The sequence below is a fragment of the Rhinatrema bivittatum genome, chromosome 5 (assembly GCF_901001135.1).
Source record: "Rhinatrema bivittatum chromosome 5, aRhiBiv1.1, whole genome shotgun sequence".
Classification (NCBI taxonomy): Eukaryota; Metazoa; Chordata; class Amphibia; order Gymnophiona; family Rhinatrematidae; genus Rhinatrema; species Rhinatrema bivittatum.
The window spans coordinates 73,428,787-73,452,965 of record NC_042619.1 but is presented as its reverse complement, the minus strand read 5'-3'; the positions used below and the strand labels follow the sequence as shown (position 1 = coordinate 73,452,965).

Genomic DNA, 24,179 nt, shown 5'->3' with positions numbered 1-24,179 from the left:
GGCCTGTCTTGGTTTTCCTCTCTCGCCTGTGGGCGGACTCCATCGGTTTTCCTGCGCCAGTGTCCCTGTCCAGTGGAGCCATCGTTCCCCCGGCTGCCGGGCTATACCATGGCGGTGGTACATGTGTTGCTGGTAAGGATTTGCCATTGCAGCCTGCCATAGCTGGGCACCGTACTGATTTCCTATCTGCCCACCTTGCGCCGATGAATCCGATGGTGGGCCTGACGCTCCCATGACCGGCATAGCCCCTGCACTCATTGCTGGCCACATGGGCCACCACCACTGCGGTGGGCCGCCTCGTCCCATCTCAAACTGCATTCCTGTAGACCCTTGGTGGCCGCCTTGTTCCATCGGGGTTGCCCTCGGCTGCTGCCGCCTGCCTCCGTTCTTTTTTACTTGAACCTTCTGTGCCTTCGCCACCGATCCTGCTTCCTTCAGACTCCTGGCCTGCGGTCTCTGTCTCCTCCCGGCTCCTCCTCTTCCCTCACCCTTGCTTGGGGAAGAATCGACCTGCGTGTTCCGCGGCTCTGTGACCCTCCCCTCCCGGGCTCCCCCCCGGGCTCTCGCTGCTCCTCCACCTGGCATGCTCGCAATCAGTGCACAAAGGACTCCTTTATTATGGGGGTTTTTTTTGGATTTTTTTTTTAATTATTTACTCACGGTTTGCAGTTTCTAAAGGGGGAGCGCTGGCAAGGTCCACCTCTTGCACCAATCTCTAGCCCTGCAGCCCTCCTCAGCTCCAAGATGCGCCCGTGCCTTTAAATATTCTCCCCCGCTCTGGCTTATCCGCTGGTCCGCAGGGCTGTAGGCAGTTTGCTGTTGATCAAATCGCTGGCTGCTTCTCTGCTCTCCAACCACGTGGCCGCCGGTGAATTGTAATCCCTCCTCCTGCTCCCAGCTCGTTAAAAGGCTGCTGTGCCTTTAAATTCCGCCGCAGGTCTCCGGGTCCTCTTCAGGGACTCCGGGAGTGCCTGCCCGATTTTTTTTTTTTTTTTTGCTGCCCGATCACGTATCGTGCGCTGGCGGGGTCCTCTCCAGCTCTCCTCGGCTCTTCAGGTCTCCGGGTCCTCTTCGGGGACTCCGGGAGTGCCTGCTCAAAATTTTTTCTTTTTTTTGTGCTGTCCGATGCGTTTCGCGGGCCGAGCCTCCTCCGAACACCCTCCTCGAGTGTCTTGCGGGCCCGGGCCTTCTCTGGGCACTCTCCTCGATGATCCAAAAAAGGCGAGCGCTGGCCAGGTAAAAAGGCCGAGGCCACCGCTCGCCGCGATCTTAAAGGCCCCCGGCCTCACGCGTCATCCCAGCCGCCCCCCCCCCCCCCCCCCGGACCGGGGGAGGATCGGACGCCGCCACGCGGGCCTCAACAGCAAAGGTAGGGTGGGGTGGGGGGCCCTCCCGTTCGGCAGGCGCCATGTTAAGGGGGGGGGCTCTCCCCGCACGCCATGAGTCGGCCCCGTTAAATGGAAACGCTATTCTACCTGGTGCACTTCCAAAGGGGTACCACCATTGGACTGCTCACCTGAATTGCTCATTGATTATCTACATACACTATATGTAGCGGGTCTAGCAACATCATCCATCAGAGTTCATCTCAGCGCCATAGGTGCCTATCATAGACCAGTTAACAATATTTCTATATCCAATCACCCCTTACTATCTCGTTTCATCAAGGGGTTAACTCACCTTCGTCCTCCAATCTCCAAACCTCCAGTTCCATGGAACCTCAACATAGTTCTGGAACAGCTTATGCTTTTCCTGTTCGAACCCATGGACTCGGCACATGGAATACCTCACATGGAAAGTTGTATTCCTCGTTGCAGTAACATCGGCACGAAAAGTCAGTAAATTACAGGCCTTGGTCCATTATTCACCATATCTGCAGTTTCATCATCAAAAAGTAGCTCTCCAAACTCACCCATCCTTTCTTCCAAAAGTGGTTTCTCAATTCCATCTCAATCAAACCATAGAATTACCCACTTTTTTCCCTAAACCTCATGCAAATGATAGGGAAAAACTACTGCACACACTAGATTGTAAAAGAGCCTTAGCTTAGTATAAAGAGAGAACAAACTTGGACTCCCGTGTTTCTCAACTCTTTGTCTCCTTTGACCCAAAGGCGCCTGGATTACCAGTGGCTAAACACACCATCTCCAGCTGGATAGCGAAATGCATCAAATTCTGTTACAACAAACTACAACTACATTCAGAGCCTAAAGCTCACCAAGTCAGAGCAGTAGCAGCCTCATTGGCACACCTAAAGAATGTGCAACCCATAGACATTTGCAAGGCAGCTACATGGTCATCGCTTCATACCTTCACATCTCACTACTGCCTTGATCAACAGGCAGCCACTGATGCAAAGATAGGGCAAACAATCCTGCAATCTCTATCCTCATATTCACGGTGACCGCCACACTGTCAAAGATCACGTACGAACATATATATCATAAACAACGTGATCGGGAGCTTGGGACTCCCATGACAGCATGGCTAATTCAGCCCTGCTATCGACGGGAAAAAGTTTGCTTACCATAAACGGTTTTTCCGTAGATAGCAGGATGAATTAGCCATGCTGACCCACCCTCCTCCCTGGCAGTCACCTAGTCTTCGACTACACTACAGCTTAATCACAGACTGAGGAGATTCCGTTACTTTCCTGCGCGGGAACACATGCGCAGCTGCAGAGAGCAAAACTCTGATCTCTGCTTTGACAAGCTCTGCCTCCCGGACCTGATTGACAGATCCCATGACAGCATGGCTAATTCATCCTGCTATCTACGGAAATACCGTTTACAGTAAGCAAACTTGCTTTTATGCATGTAGTGCCACTATGCAAGCGAGTTTACCCACACTCAGGGAGGGCAATTTTCTAAAAGCCTATTTCCATGGCTAAAGCATTGTTTTACTCATGGAAATAGCTTTGAAAATTGTCCACCCTATCTTAACTGGTGCAGTAAATGGTTAATACATAGTGAAAGGTAGTTACCACATGAAAAATGCATAATCACACTTTAGTACATCGGCTCTTAAGTGCCAATAGGTATATATGAGAGATCCAAAATACACAGCTAGTAAAAACCTTTCAAAGGAAAAATCTAGTTTCAATTTAGTACAAACTGAAATAGTATGGTACGTTTTAAGAGATGAAAATATTATTTAGCCACACATCCTCCACTTTAAGGGCCGGATTTTAAAAGGGTTACGCGCATAAGGTACGCGCGTAACCCTTTTAAAACACCCCTGCGCGCGCTGAGCCCATTTTGCATAGGCTTCCGGTGTGCGCAAAGCCCCGGGACGAGCGTAAGTCCCGGGGCTTTCTTCGGGGGGCGTGTCGCGATCCACGCGTCATCGGGGGGAGTGTCAGGGGGGCATGACGCGGTCGGCGCGTCATCCGGGGGCGGTGCCGCGGACGTGGTTTCGGCCCAGGGGCATTCCGGGGGCGTGGCCGCGGCCTCCGGACCAGCCCCAGACCGGAACATGGCACCCGGCAGCCGGCCCGGCGTGCGCAAAGTTACGCCTGCTTCGAGCAGGCGTAACTTGTGCGACAGAGGTGGTGGGGGGGGGGGGGGTTTAGATAGGGCCGGGGGGAGGGTTAGGTAGGGGAAGGTGGGGGGAGGTGGAGGGAACGGACAGTGCTCGCAGGGCTCGGCGCGTGCAAGTTGCACAAATGTGCACCCCCTTGCGCGCGCCGATCCCGGATTTTATAAGATACGCGTGCACGCTCTTTTTCAAAATGTACCCCTAAATCTTCATCAGGGACAAAAATATGATAGAAAAATTAGGTGTTACAAATAAAATATTGAAGAATTGTTACAAAAAATGTATCTCAAAGCAGAAAAGCTAAAGAGAATACCAATCATATGCTGGTGCAGTATACTACTTGCATACTTTCAAAGCTCTTTACTCACATAAAACTCAGTTTATGCATGTAAATGGCTTATCAAAGCAGTGCAAACATTTTGATTTTAAAAAGTTTGTGTGGTAGTGTACACGTGAAAGTTACACCTTCTGAAGAGGAAATCTTCTTTCATGTGAGTGCACAACTAAGTTTGCTTTGCAAATAATAGTAAAGTCTGTGTATACAATATACATGCAGATTTTACTGATATGCAAGCTGTTTGAAAATTACCCTCATTAAGGGAAGGGAAACATTTGTGTTTAAAGCTCTTCTGATAAACAGATGAGCCCCAAATTGATGCAAATTGAGCTACTTCACAGAATTAACTGTTCAAGTACTTTTGGAGGAAACATATTATACTGATTAATTATACTGAGAACCACTCTATCAATCACAATAGATTTCATTTTTCCATGTCATGCATTATTTTTTTGAAGAGCAATTTTCAAGTGGGTTTATCTGTGGAAAAAATTCCTTAAGAAATTGTCCTGGCCTTCAGTGGGGCAAGTATGCATGCTGTAGAAAAAAAAAGAGGCGAGCATTGAAAAGCAAGCATAGGGATTTCATTTTCTAATCTCTCCGCTTGCTTTTCAGTGATTTAACCTGCATACTTTGAACTTGCAAAGTTTGTATGTTAAATATTCCCAACAGCATAGGCCCATTGGTGGATTTTCAAAAGGAAACTCTGCAGCCCACTGAAAATTTTCCTTTATGTACATATATATGTATGTGCATACACATGTATATATGTATTCCACAGTTGAATATATACTTACACCAAACTGTGTAATCCTAGAAGACCCATTCCTCTAAAATCTGTTTTTGGATCATCACCTTGGAAACCAATCTCGCACCATTGCTTACAAATCCGACCTTCCAGTGGGACACCAGGTTTCAGCAGGTTCCATAACTAAAGATTACAAAGAATTATTTTGACAGCATGTATTTGTATATATATATATTCCTGTTTAGGGAAAATAGTATGTCAAATATATATTTGCTGTTATCTTCATTATTTAATATTAATCAAACATGATGAATATCGGGGGAGAGGAGAGTGCAGTCAGCGTGCCAGGAAGCACTCGACTTCAGTTTTGCTTTTCAGCAATTTTTAGAGGTAAAGACCTACTCACTCCTGGTCGAGGGAAGGGAGGCCCGGATCGAGTGGGCGGTCCCTCGTGACGTCATCGGCAGGTGCCCCGGGACAGCTTAAATTGAAGGGCCCTGCGGCGCGCACCGAAGCCGAGCGCCAAAGGGGCGCGCCCCGGGCATAAATTTTATTATGGGACGTAAACGGAAATCTAAAAATTATACCTCCTCCCCAACAACACCAGCTCCAAGAAGAAAAGGACCAATGGACTCCCACATAGTGTATGTGGGTGAGTCCTATGTAAGGGATGCTTCAGAAGGTAATTCCCAGTTAGGGGTTACCTTAAGTCCCAGGTCCACACAACCCCCCTTACAACCTGTAAGGGAAAATATACAGATGGTTAATGAAGTTATAGCTCCTTCTGCAAATGGAACCCCAATCCTTAGTGAACAGGGGAGCATAGCGGAAGGAAGTATACATTCGAGTATCCATTTAGTGGGTAGTGAGGCTACTGCTAGTAATACCAGAGTCCCATGTCCTGTACCTATCCCTGATGTGGGTAGTGAAGGGGAGGAAAACAGTGGGGAACCGGAAAATGTTACGTTATTAAATGTGTGGAGACTAATGGCAAAAATTGACAAGAAATTATCTAATTCCATATCTAAGGTACATTCTTTTTCAGTGGAAGCAACGGCAAAATTTGAGGAGTTAGATTTAAGAACTAATAAGGTAGAACAGGCAGTGGCAAACTTGAACCCACTAGTAAATAATTTACAAGCCACCAGTATATCTTCCATTAAGGATAACCTCATACTGCATAATAGGATAGAATTGTTGGAAAATGAAGCAAGATCAAATAATCTTAGATTATTAAATTTTCCTATTTCAAGATTAATGTCATCTATGGAATTGTTTAAAAAATATGCAGTAGAGATATTATCTTTTGAAATGGAGAAAATCCCAATTATATCTAAAATGTATTATATACCTAAAAGAACAACGTTGCAAGTACAGGAGGGTAGAATTGATATTTTGGAAAGTCCAGGGGTCTCTACTTTTTTAGAAGACTCCATGGACAATATATCTTCCAGAGCAACATTATTAGTTTCTTTTTCATTAAAACAGGAAAAAGACTTGTTCTTTTCAAAATATTTTCAAAACAAAGAATTTAATTTTTGTGGGCAAAAGATACAAGTCTTTCCAGATGTATCTCGGGCAACCCAGGCACAAAGAAAAAATTTTTTGTCCTTTAAGCAAACTGCTCTAGATATAGGAGCGAGTTTTTTCTTGAAATTTCCCTGCAAATGCCAGGTAACATATCAAAATAATAAATATATATTTCTTGACCCCTCACACTTGGAACATTTCTTAAGGGATAAGTCTCAGAATAATTAATATGATATTTAAGGAGTAAGGGTTGTATAAGAAATTAGAAGCATGCTTGATTTAGCCTCTCCCCTCCTCCTAGATGTGGGCTAGTAACCTTTTGATAATATATCGTGTAATGTTTGAATGTTATGCTCTTTTTTGGAATGCCTGTTTATATCATTTATGTTGTAAATGTTATAACTAATAAATAATAAAAACAAAAAAACAAAAAAAAACATGATGAATATCAGCATTAAGGAGTGAATTTTAAGAGTTGCTCCCCAGTTCACAGAGTTAGCATCTAGGTCCTCCAACTCTGGTTTGATAGCCTGTACACCCCCCAGTTAGCCAAGACCCTTTACACTCCTCAGATATGTCTCATTAATTAAATTTTTTTTAAACTTTCACGCTAACCATAGCAGTAGTTCAGTTACATGGCATGGGACCTTGGCACGTAAATTCCTGATTCAAGTATCGAAATGTCCATGTACCGGCCATGCCCACCAAGACTATACCCCTTTTTGAAATGTTCTGAGGTGTGCAGTGGCATTTATGCACATATCCAGTTTTTAAAATCTGCTTGGTGTGCGCAAGCCTGGCATATTCGCACATCCCCTAATTAATGTGCACATTGGAGTTTAAAATTCACTTTTTGGTTTTGTTATGCTTAAGTGTGTTTGGTGGATCCTTGGGTGATGTGGAGATGACCACGCTCACAGGGAGGAGCCTCGTGAGGAGCCACAGCACTGGGCTAGACTCGTACTGCACAAAACACACAATAGTTCTTTATTTAACAGCTTGAAGAGAACCACCAGAGGTGGTAGTATTGAGGCAGTCTAGTAGTCGTAATTACCGGGACCTCGGCAGAGGGAGCCCTTCTCTCCTTGATGACATCAGGAGGTTCCGTAGCAGATCTCCGAGCAAGGAGATACTGTGGATGAGATAGACTGAGAGTTAGAGTACTCACTAGGGGGGTAATTTTCAAAGGAGTTACGCGCATAAATGTAACTACTATTGTAGCAATTTTCAAAAGCCATTTACTCACGTAAAGTGCACTTATGCGAATAAATCCTATGGACGATTCAATGGCATATATTGTAGCAATTTTCAAAAGCCCACTTACTCGAGTAAAGTGCATTTACATGCGTAAAACCCAGATTTACGCATGTAAATGCTTTTTAAAATCCGCCCCTAGGTGTTTGCTGTTGATTTGTGATTCCACCAGGTAGGTTGTAGAAGGTACAGGCACCGAGGCAGGGAGAGCAGGCCCTCGAGGAGCAAGTACCTGTTCCCTGTAAGGCACCTGAATAAAGCAGAGGCCCCCCGAGGAGCGGGTACCCAGGTTAGCAGTTAACCCCGAAGATAGAGAGAGAGAGCTTCCTGCGGCAGCACGGAAGAGGCAGAGTAGTGTAGACAAGAATGGATTTGAGTCCTTGCTAACTCGAGGAGCTAGCAAACTAGTGAAGGTAGTATACCCGGATGGCATGACGTCAGCATGAGGGAACGCCCTCGAAGTTCACGCCAAGGGTGGTTTAAAGACGTGGGTTGTGCGCGTGCGCACCCTAGTAGTTACCTGGGAGGAGCAATGGCGGGAGGCTGCACTATAGCCGTTCCGGGGACGCCAGAGAGGTCGGCTTGATGACGCTATGGTAGCCATCTGTCCGAGGTAAGCGGGAGGAGCTGTGAATAAGGGGAGGCAAATGGGACGAAGCCGTCGAGGACCGACTGACGGAAGAGTAACCCCCTTCAAAGGGCGTCCACACTGTTTCCTTCCAGGTCTTGGTTTTTGAGGATGCAATTTATGGAAGTCCTGTAGCATCTCTTTATCCAGGATATTAGACATTGGTGTTCAAGAGTTTTCTTCAGGGTCATACCCTTCCCATGACAGGAGGTATTCCCATACTCTACCTTGTCTTCTCACATCGAGAACTGCGTCTACTTTGTATTCGAGGTCTTCTTCTGCATCTAAAGGTGTAACTTCAGGATATCCTGTTGGAGAACTCACTAAGGATCAATGGCTTCAATAGTGAGATGTGGAATGTATTGTGGATCTTTAAAGCAGATGGTAGCTTCAGACTGTAGGTGAGATTGCCCAGTCGTTGGAGAATGGGAAATGGTCCAACGTAGCGAGGAGAGAAGTGAGCTGACGGAAGCTTAATTCTTAAATGCTTCGTGGAAAGCCAGACTTTATCACCAGGCTTGAAGTCTGGAGCCTTGCAGTGATGAGCATCGTATCCTTTCTTTGCCTGAAGTCCTGCTTTAATAAGCATCTCTTTAGTCTGAGTCCAAAGTTGTTGGATATCTTTGGCAGTAGATTGAGCTGCTGGGGACGACACTGATAATGGAAGTGGTGGCAGTGGTAGTCGTTCGTAGACCACTTCAAATGGTGTTGATCCAGTGGATGTTGATGGATGAGAATTAATGGCAAATTCTGCCCAAGGCAACAGTTCACTCCAATCATTCTGGCAAGTGCTCACGTAGGCACGAATGAACTGCTTGAGAGTCCTGTTCATCCTCTCTGTTTGCCCGTTGGATTGTGGATGGTAAGCTGAGATGAAGTCAAGAGAAACGTTGAACTTCTTACATAGTGCCTTCCAGAAGTTAGCTGTGAAATGAGCTCCACGATCGGAGTCTACATGCTTAGGCATGCCATGCAGGCGGAAGATGTGCATAATGAATAGCTTGGCGAGCTCCATGGCGGTGGGTAAGCCTGGGAGAGCCTTAAAATGAGCCATCTTCGAGAACCGATCTACGGTTACCCAAATAGTGTTGTTTCCTCCTGAAGATGGTAAATCTACCATGAAGTCTGGGGCAATATGTGTCCATGGTTCTTCTGGCACTGGCAAGGGTTGGAGTAGACCCCATGGACGACCCGGCAGTGTTTTCTGTTTAGCGCAAGAAGCAACGTAGGAGAATGTGTCTTCCTTCATGGTGGGCCACCAATACAAGGTTTGAAGCTTAGACAGGGTTCTACGTTGACCAGGATGTCGTGAAAGTTTGGAGTCGTGGGCCCAAGCCAATAACTTTTTTCTGAGGTTCTTGGGTACGATGGTCTTTCCTGCAGGTACTGAGTGAGTAGCTGCCAATATGATCTTCTCTGGGTCAATGATGTGCCGCAGCTCTTCTGGAATATCCTCGAAGAGGAATGAGCAAGATACAGCGTCAGCTCTTATGTTCTTATCTCCAGGGCGATAACTGAGCAAGAAGTTGAATCTATTGAAAATCAGAGACCATCTCGCTTGTCTATGATTCAGGCACTGTGCGTGGTGGAGGTACTCCAGATTTTTTTTTTTTTTTTTTGATTTATAGCTTTTATTGGCATGAAATAAAACAACTGTGCACCATATACTAAATGCAATACAACCAGAATTGAACAGTCAATGCTATTGTGCTGTATAGCTGAGAGCCATTTTACGCGAACCCATCCCCTTGATATCCCCACCCCCCCCCCCCCCCCCCCCCCACCCCTAGAGTAAGCTAGCATAGACCACATGAATATATGGTAAGCAATACACCTGCTATCAGACATCAAAGAACACATAAGCTTGATAAATGAAAAAACTCTGTGGCAGAACAATAGCCCTGCAGTGATAGGAAGTCCCATTGGATTCCGCCCTCCCGGGGCGGTAACAGAATCACTAGGCCGCACCAGTCTTGTAATCGTCCATTATAGTTCACTACTGAGCAGTAGACATTCGGAGCCAGTGTTCATAGCGGCCCCAGATCTTATGAAAGTTCTGAGTCGATTTATTGCGAAATGCTGTAACCTTCCCCAGAGTGTGCGTGTGAAGAACCAATGCTTGAACTGTAGTTAACGTGGGCACGCTGGAATCCTTCCAACACCGCGCTATAGCACATCTGGTCGCGGTGACCACATATTTAATAAAATAGTTATGAAATTTTGATCTGTCTTGGAGTTCATCATTCAGTAGCGCTTGTGCTGGTGTAAGTTGTATGCTGCCCTTCAAAATCGTAGATATCCACGCCGATATCAATGTCCAAAGCTGTTGTAATTTGGGGCATTGCCACCAAAGATGGAGAAAAGTACCTCTGTCCTGGCAAAGTTTCCAGCATAGCCCCTGTGTGTTTGGCGCATAATGTTGAATAAGACTTGGTGTGATATACCATCTGTAGTATAATTTGTACCCATTTTCAATGTGCTGGGTGGATATAAGTCCCTTCCTTAATCGTTGAAAAATCCGCAACCAGTCCTCCTTCGTCCAATCACATTGTAAATCTGATTGCCACGCTTGTATATGAGACGCAGACATATCAAAGTCATCGCTTAATAAGCCATATATATTAGAAATATGTTTGTTAACCCTATGTGCATGTCGACACATACTCTCAAAAGATGAAATACCCTTTACAAGGTCAGCTTCAATCCGCTTTCTAAGGAAAAAGTGTCTAACTTGGAGATAGCGAAAGAGATCTGCAGGCCCCAACTGGAATTGGCGGCAAAGGGTATGGAATGTTAGCAGACCCCCAGGGGACCAAATATGGGACCATTGTGAAATACCCTTATCGAGCCAGGGCTTAAACGCTGTCGGATTGCCAGCAGGTCGAAACTCCCTGTGATAGAATAAATGTGTGCTGTGGAAGAAACTTTGGGAGCCCACTAGGGTTTTCTTCCACCGGTCCCATACTGTTAGGGTAGTTTGTACAGTCTCGGGTAGGGGCGATCTAAGGCACCTGGAAACCTTGGTCTGCCATAACAATGCTGTGATAGGAAAAGTACCCATCATGGCCTGCTCCATGCGCACCCAGGGTTTGCTCTGTTTGATGTCATGCCACTCTATGGCCGCTTTCAAATGGGCCGCCCCATGGTAACGGGCCAGACTGGGCACCCCCACCCCTCCTCTATATCCAGGCAAGAACAACGTCTTCAGAGCAATCCTGGGTCTTTTCCCTGTCCATAAATATTTGTTTAGTCTCTTTTGCCATTTATCCAATAACTTTACAGGGATAGCAATGGGTAATGTCTGCATTAAATACAGAATCCGGGGCATGATGTTCATCTTTAGTACTGCTAATCTCCCCAGCCAGGAAATGTGATATCTATCCCACTCTTCTAGGTCTTTATATATTTTCCCCATAAGCGGTATATAATTTAATTGAAAGAGATCATTCTCTGCGCCCAGATAGACCCCCAAGTATTTTAACTTGCAATTAGCCCACTTGAAGGGAAACTCCCTTGCAATTTGGCCAATCAAATCTGGGGAGACATTGACATTTAACAATTCCGACTTTTCCCAGTTGATCGAAAACCCCGATACACTACTAAAGGTTGCTAATTCTCCAGAAAGTGCCCGCAATGATGTAAGGGGGTCAGTAATAGTAAACAGAATGTCATCTGCGAAAAGAGACATTTTAGAGGAAAAATCTCCAACGCTCACTCCAGAAATCAAGGGATTGTTCCGGATGCGATGAGTGAAGGGCTCCAGGAAGAGTGCAAACAGCAGTGGGGATAATGGACACCCCTGCCTGGTACCCCTCCCAACTGCAAACGAAGAGGAATACCCCCCATTAATTTTTAGACAAGCGGATGGTGCTTCATATAATTTTTGAATCCAGGTAAGAAACTTGTCTCCCAGATTAAATAAGCGCAAGGTATGGAACAAAAAGGGCCAATGCACATAGTCGAAAGCCTTTTCGGCATCTATGGCTAACAAAAGCAGTGGAATGTGTTGCGAGCGGGCCCATCCCATGATATCAACTGTTTTGCGGACGTTATCCGACGCCATGCGGCCCGGGATAAAGCCTGATTGATCGGGGTGAATCAATCCGGGCAAGGAAACATTAAGCCTGTGGGCTAAAATTTTGGCTAGAATTTTCATGTCTAAGTTAATTAAAGATATGGGGCGATAAGAGCCACATACCGTAGGATCCCTGCCAGGTTTCGCCAGCAGTGTCACCCCTGCCATATTATCGTCCGGGGAGATCGAAGCCGTCCCCTGCAGAGAATTATATAATGAAACCAGCGGAGGCACCAGTAATCCCATAAATTTCTTATAAAAAGAGGCGGTATATCCATCGAGCCCTGGGGATTTGCCTATTTTCATGGATTTAATGGCCCAAGTCACTTCTGCAGCAGTGATATCCCTAGATAGAAATATTTGAGCCTCAGGGGTGACCTGCGGTAAAGTAGAATTTTGAAAGTAGGCTTCCAGCTCAGCTTGGTTTATGCTGGTCTGGGGAGCATAGAGTTCCGTATAATAACGGAGAAAGCGCTGCCGAATATCAGTATTGGAGGTTAATATCATTCCACTGTCGTCCTTTAATTTAACAATGTTATTCTGGGCCTGACGGATCTTTAATTTTCGGGCCAACTGTCTGCCCGCCTTGTTGCCTCCTTCATAATATTGCTGCTGACTACAAATTAACTTGTGTGCGATTTGGGCCGCTTCCAGATCCGCCAAATGCTTGCGTAACGTGTCTATTTGTATTAATATATCGGCCTCTCCTGTAGCGGAGTGCGCCTGCCCCAGCTGCTGCAATCGCATTAAAGTATCAAGCTTATCTTGCTGTTTGCATCTCTTTACATAGGCGCCCCTGGCAATAAGTTTCCCTCTCACCACCGCCTTCAGACAATCCCACAGGGTAGTGGGAGACGTATCCGGGATGTCATTTAACTGTAAATACTCCTGAATGTCCCCGTACAACCGAGTACAAAATTCCTCATCGTCAAGTAGACTATCATTAAGTCTCCAAAATTTGCGTCCCTTATCATACCCAGAGAAGTGGAAATCCACAAACACGGGTCCATGATCAGACCACGTGATGGGGCCCAGGGACGGAGCTAGAACCTGATTACAGCAGCCCTTATCTACCAGTAAGTAGTCAATACGAGAGTAGGATTTATGCACCCTAGAAAAAAAGGTATAATTCCTGGATTTGGGGTGCCAAACCCGCCAGACATCTACGAGACCGTGGTGTCGTAAAAAACGCCGAAAGGCCTGTCGGTCCGTTCTTCTAGTGGAAAAGGTAGTGTGGGAATTATCTAAGCGAGGGTCCATCGTCAGATTAAAATCCCCTCCTAGGATTATATGACCTTCGCCCCACAGATCTATAATCTGAGACAGACCATCCATATAGGCGCTCTGCCCCACATTGGGTGCATATGAACTAATCAGGGTGAACTTCTCCCCTCCCACAGTGATAACCAGTAATAAGTACCTGCCCTCCGGGTCTGACCGGCATAACAATTCTTCATATATCAGATCCTTGTGCATAAGTATTCCCACTCCTAGATATTTATGAGCCAACGGCCTTGCAGCCCAATATTGTCTAGGGAAGCTTGGGTGTTTAAGTAAGTACTCGTATCTTCTCTTTAAGTGAGTTTCTTGCACGAAGGCTATCATGGTATGATGGAAGTTCAAGTCATCAAAGAGGGATTGCCGCTTTAAGGGTGAATTCAGTCCCTTTACATTGAGGGACATAATGTTAAAAGTTGTCATGTGAATGATTCATAAAAAGCTAGTTTCCCAATGGGCCGCCCCCGCGGTCCCAGCCACTGTATTAATCTGGCTTGTCTGCGCTCCCCTGTGTTCCATGAGTCCATTATATGAGAAACTCGGTAATAGCCGCCATCCTCTAGCTTCCTCCCCCCCCCCCCCCCCCCCGCTCTCCCACCTCCCCCACAGCTTGTTCCCTGTCCCAGGGACACGCTGTCTGGTTAAGGGAGGAGTCGATCATCCCAGCAGTAGTCCTCCCTCAACACCATCAGATATGCTTAAGAGAACAATATTTGACAACAGGACATCTCTAACTTATTAGCTGTCTATTACAAACCCTTGTGCCACAACTTTAGAACAGGCAGAAACCCTAATTAAACCTTAGTTAAACAAGCTTAATAGATATCTTTGAGATAAGCCTCACAAACAGGATCCCAGGCCTCAGTCCCACGAGCGATGACCCAGCCGGGACATTTCAACGCATGTGAGTCCTGAGATGGCAAGAATCCCCCGTATTGACTCCATCTCGCTCATCAATCCGAAGCTCAGCGCTGTGTAAGCGAATCAGGGTGGCGCCGCAGCCTTCTATCGCCTCTGGTCACTCGTTGCCATCTCGGTGGCCCCTCCTGCCGAACTGGTGGTTTTGGGGGGACAGGTAAACCCGAAATCTCTGGGTATCCTGCATCCCGCAGAAAGTTGGAGGCCTCTGCCGGCGTTTTCGCCCGATGTGCTACGCCCTTCAAGGTAAAATTAAGCCCAAATGGAAATAGCCATCGGTATCGAATATTTTCTTTTCTGAGGAGGTCAGTGACCGGTTTAAAATCCCTCCGTTTTTTTATTGTTATGGGTGAGAGGTCCATAAATATCATGACCTCATGTCCCTGCCACTTCCAGCTGGTTTGCTGCCGCGCTATGTTAGCAATTCTGTCCTTGATAGCATATTCATGGTAGCACGCTATAATGTCTTTAGGCAAATTATTAACCCGGGGGCCAAAAACCCTGTGGGCTCTTGCTATTTTTACCTCCTCTGGCTCTGAAGAAGTGGTTCCCGCGCCTGAGGCCAAAAGCATGGCGCTGATCTGTGCCACTGTAGTTATGCAGTCTGCATATTCCGGACCCTCCGGGACGCCTCTGAAGCGGAGATTCTGCCGCCTGGACCTATTTTCTAAGTCTTCCATCTTGTCTTGCAGGCGTTCCATTTCGTCCTGTATAGTATGAATTTTATCTTGCTGCTCCTTGAGGTCCGCACTATTTGCTTCTGCTCTGGTTTCAACCTCAAATATCCGGCGGCCATTTTCAGCAATATCCTCCTTGAGCTCCTCTATGGAGGACATGATGGCCGCGGTTTTCGCCGCGATTTCAGATTTAATTTCTTCGACCCAACCCTTCATCTCCGATTTCGTGGGGATCACGTTTTCGTCGGTAGGGTCGCCCGTGGCCTTCGCTCCGATATCCGCCGCCTCATTCCCCACCCCCGCCATGATTTCTCCTGGGGCCTCACCTTCTTGCGGCAATTTGCTGTACGAGAATTTTTTTAAATCCACCGTTTTTCGCCGGTGAGACATCTGCCGGCGAGCCCGATGTTATTAGGAGTGGTTGGGCAATAAATCGCCGGTCAGAACGCCCGATGTCAGTGGCTTTGGCTGGTGTCGAGGGAGAGACCCAGATTTAGTCCGCCATCTGCCGGGATGACGTCACATCCTCTCCGAGGTACTCCAGATTTTTATGGTCTGTGAAGACCATTACTTGATGCTGTGCTCCTTTGAGCCAAGGGCGCCATTCTTCGAATGCCATCTTTATAGCCAGAAGCTCTTTGTCTCCTATTCCATAATTTTTCTCTGCAGGAGAGAAGCGACGGGAGAAGAATGAGCATGGTTGTGGAACCTTTGAATCACCAGCCTGACTTAATACGGCCCCCACGCCAACGTCAGAGGCATCAACCTCCACGATGAAAGGCTTGGAGGGGTCTGGGTGTCGAAGACACAGCTTGCTTGAAAGGCTTCTTTTAGTTTCTGGAATGCAGCTATAGCCTCTGGAGATCAATTAGCAACATTGGCACCTTTCTTCGTCATAGCTGTAAGCAGCACTGTAAGTGAAGAGTAATTCTTGATGAAGGTCAGCGTCTGAGAGCTTTTAATCTGGTGGGTTGCGCCCAATTCTTTTTTTTTTTTTTTTTTTTTTTAATTTATCAATTTTACAATTTTAATTCAAGAATACTTGAAATTGAAATACATACACTACACATGCTTCAAAACATTAAGTAAATAACAACTCACAATAGGAATCCTAACATATTTCCATCTAATAATAATATTTCAATTACAATCCTTAATATAAAAGATCTGTGTAGTCATATTTTTTAGCCCACAATATGGATCCAAGATTCACACAACCTTAAGAAAGATTTTATACATCAATAATCAAATATAGGGTGAGTTATATTTCTAATAGACCTTTTAGCACACCTTTAGAAGTTTACATGTCAAGTTACAGGAGAGGAAAATACAACAGAACTTTTTTTTACTAGCAATAAAGGATGTTAGTTGAGGAGGCTGAAAGAACATATAAGAATTGCTTTGAAACTTAACCAAGCACTTGCAAGGGAACTTTAACAAAAACAATCCACCCATCTCCAGCACTTGTGGCTTTAACAGCAGAAATTGTTGTCGCCTTTTCTGCGTCTGCCTTGAGAGATCAGGGAATATCTGAACTTTAAAGCTAAAGAAAGTTTCAGTTCGATGAGAGAAGAATTTCTTAAAAACCCATTCTCTATCAGATTGAAGTAGAAAAACTACCATCAAAGTTGATGGTACAGCCACACTTTCTTCCGATTGTTCAAGCAATTCTGAGATATTAGTTGGTGTTTCTCTAGGGACCAGTATCTGAAAATTATCTAAATCAGACTCAGTACTTTTTTTTTGTGGGATATAAAAGACTTTTGATATAATAGGAAGAATTTCTTCAGTAATTTTTAAATTTTCAATCATATATTTCCTCCATAGATCTTTAGCCGCCATATATGGCAGTTTTGGGAAATTAATGCATCTCAGGTGTCTTTCACGCATTTGATTATCCAAGTTTTCCACTTTCTGGTGAAGGATTTGATTTTCCTTAATTAATTCACTTTGCAAATTATTCAAACTTTCCATTTTCACATCTATGGTTTGTAATTTCTTCGTTTTTTTCCACAAGCTCTTTTTCAACATTCAACATTTTAATTTCTAGATTTTCAACAGATTTAGCAGTTGACAAAATCTGGTGCTGAATATTACTGTTTGTTTCTTTTATTGCTTCCCAAATAGTCTGTAGAGTAAAAGTTTCTGGTCTTACCAGCTCTGCAAGTTGAACCGGACCTTGAGAAGTTTCACCAACGCTAGTAGAAATCCCCTCTCTCAGATTTCGTAGCAGTTCTGGCGTCTCCCCTCTCTCCACTTGCTGATCCACTTCAAGTGTTTCTCCCGACTCTGAACCCAGATGTAATACCGTGGGGAGACTTCCTTCCGACAACTTAGGCTCTAGAGAGGATATCTCAGAGGCACCTAATTGTTGTACCTCTGATTCCACTCTTTGTTGTTCAGCGTGTCTCTGCGCAGGGTTTTCAGGCGGGCGTCTATCCTCCGGCGAGAATATCAATGACTGCTCAGGGCTGCTTCCGGACTCATCTTCTCTCCGATCCGCTGCCAGCGAGCTCCTGCCTGGAGTATCAACTCCCCGGCGTATGTGTGCGTCCATTGGTCCCAAGACCGCAAGAGCCGAGGGGGGCTCTAGAGCTAGCCGCTCCCTCGCTCTCTTCTTGCGGCCAGAATGCGGCATCAAACAACGGTAAGGCAAACTGAAAGGAGAGACGCTCACACACGTCTTACCTCTCCGCCATCTTGGATCCGCGCCCAATTCTTGATACTCTCCAGCTTCTGTGGATCCATTTGAAAGCCTTGATTGGAAACGACGTAGCCTAAAAAAGGCACTGATTCTTTGTGAAATTCACATTTGGATAGCTTGGCGTAGAGATGGTTCTCACAGAGCCTCTGCAGTACTCTCTTAACATCCTCCAGATGAGTGGTCATATCTTGAGAGAATATCAAGATTGTCATCCAAGTAAATAACAACACACTTATAGCGGAGGTCCCGGAAAATGTCGTTCATTACATTTTGAAAGACAGTCGGGGCATTGCACAGGTCGAAGGGCATCACTAGATACTCAAAGTGACCATCTCGAGTGTTGAAGGCTGTCTTCCACTCATCGGCAGCTTGAATGCGAAGTAAATTGGAGGCTCCTTTCAGATCCAGTTTGGAAAAGATTTGAGCTCCTTGTAGTCTGTCGAATAGCTCTGAAATCAGAGGCAGAGGGTAACGATCCTTTATTGTTATTTTGTTGAGGCCCCTGTAATCTATACATGGACATAGTGTTCCATCCTTTTTGCCCACAAAGAAAAAGCCTGCTCCAGCAGGGGACTTGGATGGTCTTATGAAGCCCTTTTGGAGGTTTTCCTGAATATATTCGGACATGGCTTTGTTTTCTGCCATGGACAGAGGGTACACCCTTCCCTTGGGTGGCTCAGTATTGGGCTTCAGATTAATAGTGCAGTCATAAGGTCTATGAGGCGGAAGTACATCTGCAGCTTCTTTTGAAAAGACATCTTGGAAAGATGCGTATTGAGGCGGCAACCCTGGCATTACTGGGGTGGTAGGCATACAGGGTAACTGCGCTACCTCAGTCAGGCATTTATCATTGCAGTCTGGACCCCAATTCAACAGTTCCAGTGTAGCCCAATTGAATTGAGGCATATGCTGCTGCAGCCATGGTAATCCCAGTACTATGGGGTGCATGGCCTTCTCTAAAACAAAGAAGGAGATGGTCTCAGAATGGAGAGCACCGGTCCGTAGACATACTGGTTCGGTGACTAGAGTTACTTCACCTGGTAAGGGTTCTCCATGGATGGATGAAAGAAGTAGTGGAGATTTCATAGTGGAAGTGGGGATCCGTAGATGCTCCACTAATCGTTGGAGAATGAAATTGCCTCCTGCCCCAGAGTTCACTAGGGCAAGAATCTGGTACTCTAAAGGCCCACAGATCAAGGAGACAGGAAGAGAGAGCGGAGGAGAAGGAGTGGTGAGACCTAAGAAGTCTCCTCCCGCAGGACTTAGGTCTGCCAGTTTCCCAGACATATAGGGCAAGTTTGGACAGCATGACCAGTTTGTCCACAGTACATACACAGCCCCAATTTCTTCCGCATTCTTCTCTCTTTAGATGTCAGGTGGCTGCGGCTTAACTGCATAGGTTCTGCTTTGCCGGCTGCTGGGACCGAAGGAAGAGGCCTGGGTGTGGGCTTGACTCGAACTTCCCCCAGAAGGGGGGTCGCCTGGAAGTCTTGGTCTCTTGAACCTTGTCACGAAGTCGGAGATCAATCCTTGTTGCCAATTTCACTAGGTCAGCCAAAGTCTCAGGCATCTCATGAGCAGCGAGTTCGTCTTTCAGACGAGAGTTCAGTCCTTCAAAGAAGAGGGTCTTCAGGCATCTCGGGTCCCAGGATAATTCAGACGCCAGTGTCTTGAATTCAATAGCAAAGTCAGCTAGTGGTTTGTTCCCTTGCTTCAGGTGAACCAAAGAAGATCCTGCAATGGTATACCAGGCAGAATCATCGAAAACTGACTTAAACAGTTCAAGAAATCCTTCAAGGTCATGAAGAATCGGATCCTCGCACTCCCACAGCGAAGAGGCCCAAGACAATGCTCGTCCATCTAGATATGTCTTGGCATAGGCTGTGGGAAAATGGCCAGGTTGTAGTAAGAAGTCTCTGCATCTCCAAACTTCTCCTGAAAAGCGGGTAGGAGCTGCTAGAGGCACAGTAGTCTTGACCATCACCTCAGACGGCTTAGCTTTTTTACCTGAGGTGGAAGGCAAGTTCATCTGTGTGTGCAGTAGGTTGAATGCAGCGGTTAGTCCTTCCAGCGCAGTCTGCTGTTCGGAGATCCGCTGAGCCAGGCCTGGAATGGCCTGCAACGCAGTGAGCTGAGGTGGATCCATGGCGTTAGCAATCTGTTATGGTTAAGTATGTTGGGGGGATCCTTGGGTGATATGGAGATGACCACGCCCACAGGGAGGAGCCCATGAGGAGCCACAACACTGGGCTAGATTCGTACTGCACAAAACACACAATAGTTCTTTAACAGCTTGAAGAGAACCACCAGAGGTGGCAGTAGTGAGGCCGTCTAGTAGTCGTAATCTCCAGGACCTCAGCAGAGGGAGCCCTTTTCTCCTTGACGACGTCAGGAGGTTCCGTAGCAGGTCTCCGAGCAAGGAGATACTGTGGATGAGATAGACTGAGAGATAGAGTACTCACTAGGTGTTTGCTGTTGATATGCGATTCCACCAGGTAGGTTGTAGAAGGTACAGGCACCGAGGCAGGGAAAGCAGGCCCTCGAGGAGCGAGTACCTGTGACCTGTAAGGCACTTGAAATAAAGCAGAGGGCCCCCGAGGAGCGTGTACCCAGGTTAGCAGTTAACCTCGAAGGGTAGAGAAAGAGAGCTTCCTGCGGCAGCACGGAAGTGGCAGAGTAGAGTAGACAAGAATGGATTCGAGTCCTTGCTAACTCGATGAGCTAGCAAACTAGTGAAGGTAATATACCCGGATGGCGTGACATCAGCATGAGGGAACGCCCTCAAGGTTCACGTAAAGGGTGGTTCAAAGATGTGGGTTGTGCACGCGTGCGCACCCTAGTAGGTATCTGGGAGGAACAATGGCGGGAGGCTGCACCATAGCCGTTCTGGGGACGCCGGAGAGGTCGGCTTGACGACGCTGCGGTAGCCATCTTTCCGAGGTAAGCAGAAGGAGCCATGAATAAGGTGAGGCAAACGGGGCGAAGCTGTCCAGGATCGACAGACGCAACAGGTTTATTTTAAATAGTATGCACACAATAGCGTAGACTATTTAAAATTCCTGCATATGTGTGTTCGTGCATACAAACGCATTTATTTGGATATATGCGCACTTGTTTTAAAGTCACTATCCCTGTGAACAATAAATAAATACTGGTCATATGCTAGGAGCACATTATGACCTTCCCCAGAAGATACATTAAAAATATAAAAGGGCAATTCCTTTGCATATGAACTGTTAGTTTTGATCCTTATTTCATACAATGTCACTAGGCCACTGCATCAATGATCTTATGATCAGGATAATAAAAAACAATTTAAAACAATCTAGGCATGCACGAATTTTGAAGTTAAAATGATTAGATGTTTTGGAACTGACAAAAAAGGACTCAGAGACCTAGGTTCTTATCATACAATGTACCAAAAAATTATATTGCTTGCCACCTTCTTATTACCCTTTAACCATTCCTCACCCCTTCCCTTCTCAACCTATCACTGTAATGCTCTGTATGATTCACTTATGGCAGCCACATATTCCATATTTTTGGTAATGTTATCTTTTGCTCAATTGAATTCTGACCTGAAAAGAGTACTAGCTCTAATACTTGTGAGCTAAATTATATTGACTTTTGTTTAAATATGAATGTTATATTGTAAACCGCCTTGAACAATACTTATTTGTAGATTTCGGTATATAAAACTTTTAAATAAATAAATAAAACAAAGTAAATGTATGGATGAGACAATGGTGCAGGGAAGAGGGATTCAGTTTTGTAAGGAACTGGCCAACCTTTTGGGAAAGAAAGAGTCTTTTCTGAAAGGCAGGTTCCAACTTAACCAGGGTGGAACCAGGCTGCTGGCGCTAGCCTTTAAAAAGATGATAGAGCAGCTTTTAAACTAGAACAAGGGAGCAAGCTGACAGTTGTGCATGGTTCAGAGACAGGCATCTTCGAAGGATACTAACAAAACAGAAGAGTTAGGGGATCCCAACAGAGAGGTTCCAGTAAAAGCAAAAGTAGACCATGTGTTTAAAAGCAAAGAACCACCAGAGTTAAAAGATTCCAAATTATTCCTATCAACTGAAAAACAAATTATTAATAGAAATGAAAAACATACTTTGAAATATCTGTATGTCAATGCCAGATAGGAAAGTTAGAGTGTATAGCACTGAATGAAGAGGAAGACATATTTGACAACTGAGAGGCCTAGTGGAAGGATGATAACTAATGGGATCGTGCTATACCAAGCTACAAATTGTACTGCAGTGATAAGGTAGATCAACTTGGGGGAGGGGTGGCACTTTATGTTCAGGATGGCATAGAGTTCAACAGGATAAAGAACCTGCAAGAGACTAAATGCACAGTAGAATCTTTATGGGTAGAAATCCCATGTGTGTTGGAGAAGAGTATAGTGATAGAAGTACAGTGGGCCGTCAGGTTACGACCAACTCGGGTTACAACCAACATTCAAGGTTTCGGGTTACGAACAAATTTTGAGTTACGACCACAATTTGAGTTACGACCCGTGGCACGTGTGTGCAGTTTGTTTTTTTTTCACGGATGTGTTGTAATTGGCCCGTTGTTACTGCCTATCGCATTTTTTGGGTCTTGGAAGGCGGGATTTCAACAGAGATTGGATGGCTAGTGTTGCACGTGGACAGACCCGGCACGGAAATGCAAACAATAGCATCGGGGACAGCATGGGGGAACAGCCAGAAGTCTAAGAAGTAAGATGGGAGAATTAGAATGTATAGCAGTGAATGATGACAGACTTAATTGGCATCTCAGAGACATGGTGGATAACCAATGGGACAGTGCTATACCGGGGTACAAATTATATCACAATGACAGAGAGGAGCACCCGGGAGGAGGTGTGGCGCTTTATGTCCAGGATGGCATAGAGTCCAACAAGATAAACATCCTGCATGAGACTAAATACAAAATTGAATCTTTATGGGTAGAAATCCCTTGTGTGTCGGGGAAGACTATAGTGATAGGGGTATACTACCGTCCACCTGGTCAAGATGGTGAGACTGACAGTGAAATGCTAAGAGAAACTAGGGAAGCTAACCAAATTGGTAGTGCAGTAATAATGGGAGACTTCAATTACCCCAATATTGACTGGGTAAATGTATCATCGGGACACGCTAGAGAGATAACGTTCCTGGATGGAATAAATGATATTATGGATGATTTATGGAGCAATTGGTTCAGGAACCAATGAGAGAGGGAGCAATTTTAGATCTAATTCTCAGTGGAGCACAGGACTTGGTGAGAGAGGTAACGATGGTGGGGCCGCTTGGCAATAGTGATCATAATATGATCAAATTTGATTTAATGACTGGAAGAGGAACAGTGTGCAAATCCAAGGCTCTTGTGCTAAACTTTCAAAAGGGAAACTTTGATAAAATGAGAAAAATTGTTAGAAAAAAACTGAAAGGAGCAGCTACAAAAGTAAAAAATATCCAAGAGGCGTGGTCATTGTTAAAAAATACCCTTCTAGAAGCACAGTCCAGATGTATTCCACACATTAAGAAAGGTGGAAAGAAGGCAAAATGATTACAGGCATGGTTAAAAGGGGAGGTGAAAGAAGCTATTTTAGCCAAAAGATCTTCATTCCAAAATTGGAAGAAGGATCCAACAGAAGAAAATAGGATAAAGCATAAACGTTGGCAAGTTAAATGTAAGACATTGATAAGACAGGCTAAGAGAGAATTTGAAAAGAAATTGGCTGTAGAGGCAAAAACTCACAGTAAAAACTTTTTTAAATATATACGAAGCAGAAAGCCTGTGAGGGAGTCAGTTGGACCGTTAGATGATCGAGGGGTTAAAGGGGCACTTAGAGAAGATAAGGCCATCGCGGAAAGATTAACTGATTTCTTTGCTTCGGTGTTTACTGACGAGGATGTTGGGGAGGTACCCGTAGTGGAGGTTTTCATGGGTAATGATTCAGATGGACTGAATCAAAGCACGGTGAACCTAGAAGATGTGGTAGGCCTGATTGACAAACTGAAGAGTAGTAAATCACCTGGACCGGATGGTATACACCCCAGAGTTCTGAAGGAACTAAAAAATGAAATTTCAGACCTATTAGTAAACATTTGTGACCTATCATTAAAATCATCCATTGTACCTGAAGACTGGAGGATAGCAAATGTAACCCCAATATTTAAAAAGGGCTCCAGGGGCGATCTGGGAAACTACAGACCGGTTAGCCTGACTTCAGTGCCAGGAAAAATAGTAGAAAGTGTTGTAAACATCAAAATCACAGAACATATAGAAAGACATGGTTTAATGGAACAAGTCAGCATGGCTTTACCCAGGGCAAGTCTTGCCTCACAAATCTGCTTCACTTTTTTGAAGGAGTTAATAAACACGTGGATAAAGGTGAACCGGTAGATGTAGTATACTTGGATTTTCAGAAGGCGTTTGACAAAGTTCCTCATTTATTTATTTATTTATTTATTTATAGGTTTTTATATACCGATAGCCGTTT

General features: G+C 45.3%; 1 protein-coding gene across 6 annotated transcripts in view; it reads right to left on the bottom strand.

Moving 5' to 3' along the window:
* Positions 1-24,179, bottom strand: part of ELMOD1 (ELMO domain containing 1) — a 338,352-nt gene that overhangs the window by 130,320 nt on the left and 183,853 nt on the right. For all 6 annotated transcript variants that reach the window (XR_003856879.1, XM_029602451.1, XM_029602452.1 and 3 more), the window contains exon 7: positions 4,672-4,805. Coding sequence is in view for 5 of the 6 variants with exons in the window: in XM_029602451.1 (XP_029458311.1) it covers positions 4,672-4,805 (134 nt within the window). In the remaining variant the exon portion in view is untranslated. The remainder of the gene's footprint in view (positions 1-4,671; positions 4,806-24,179) is intronic.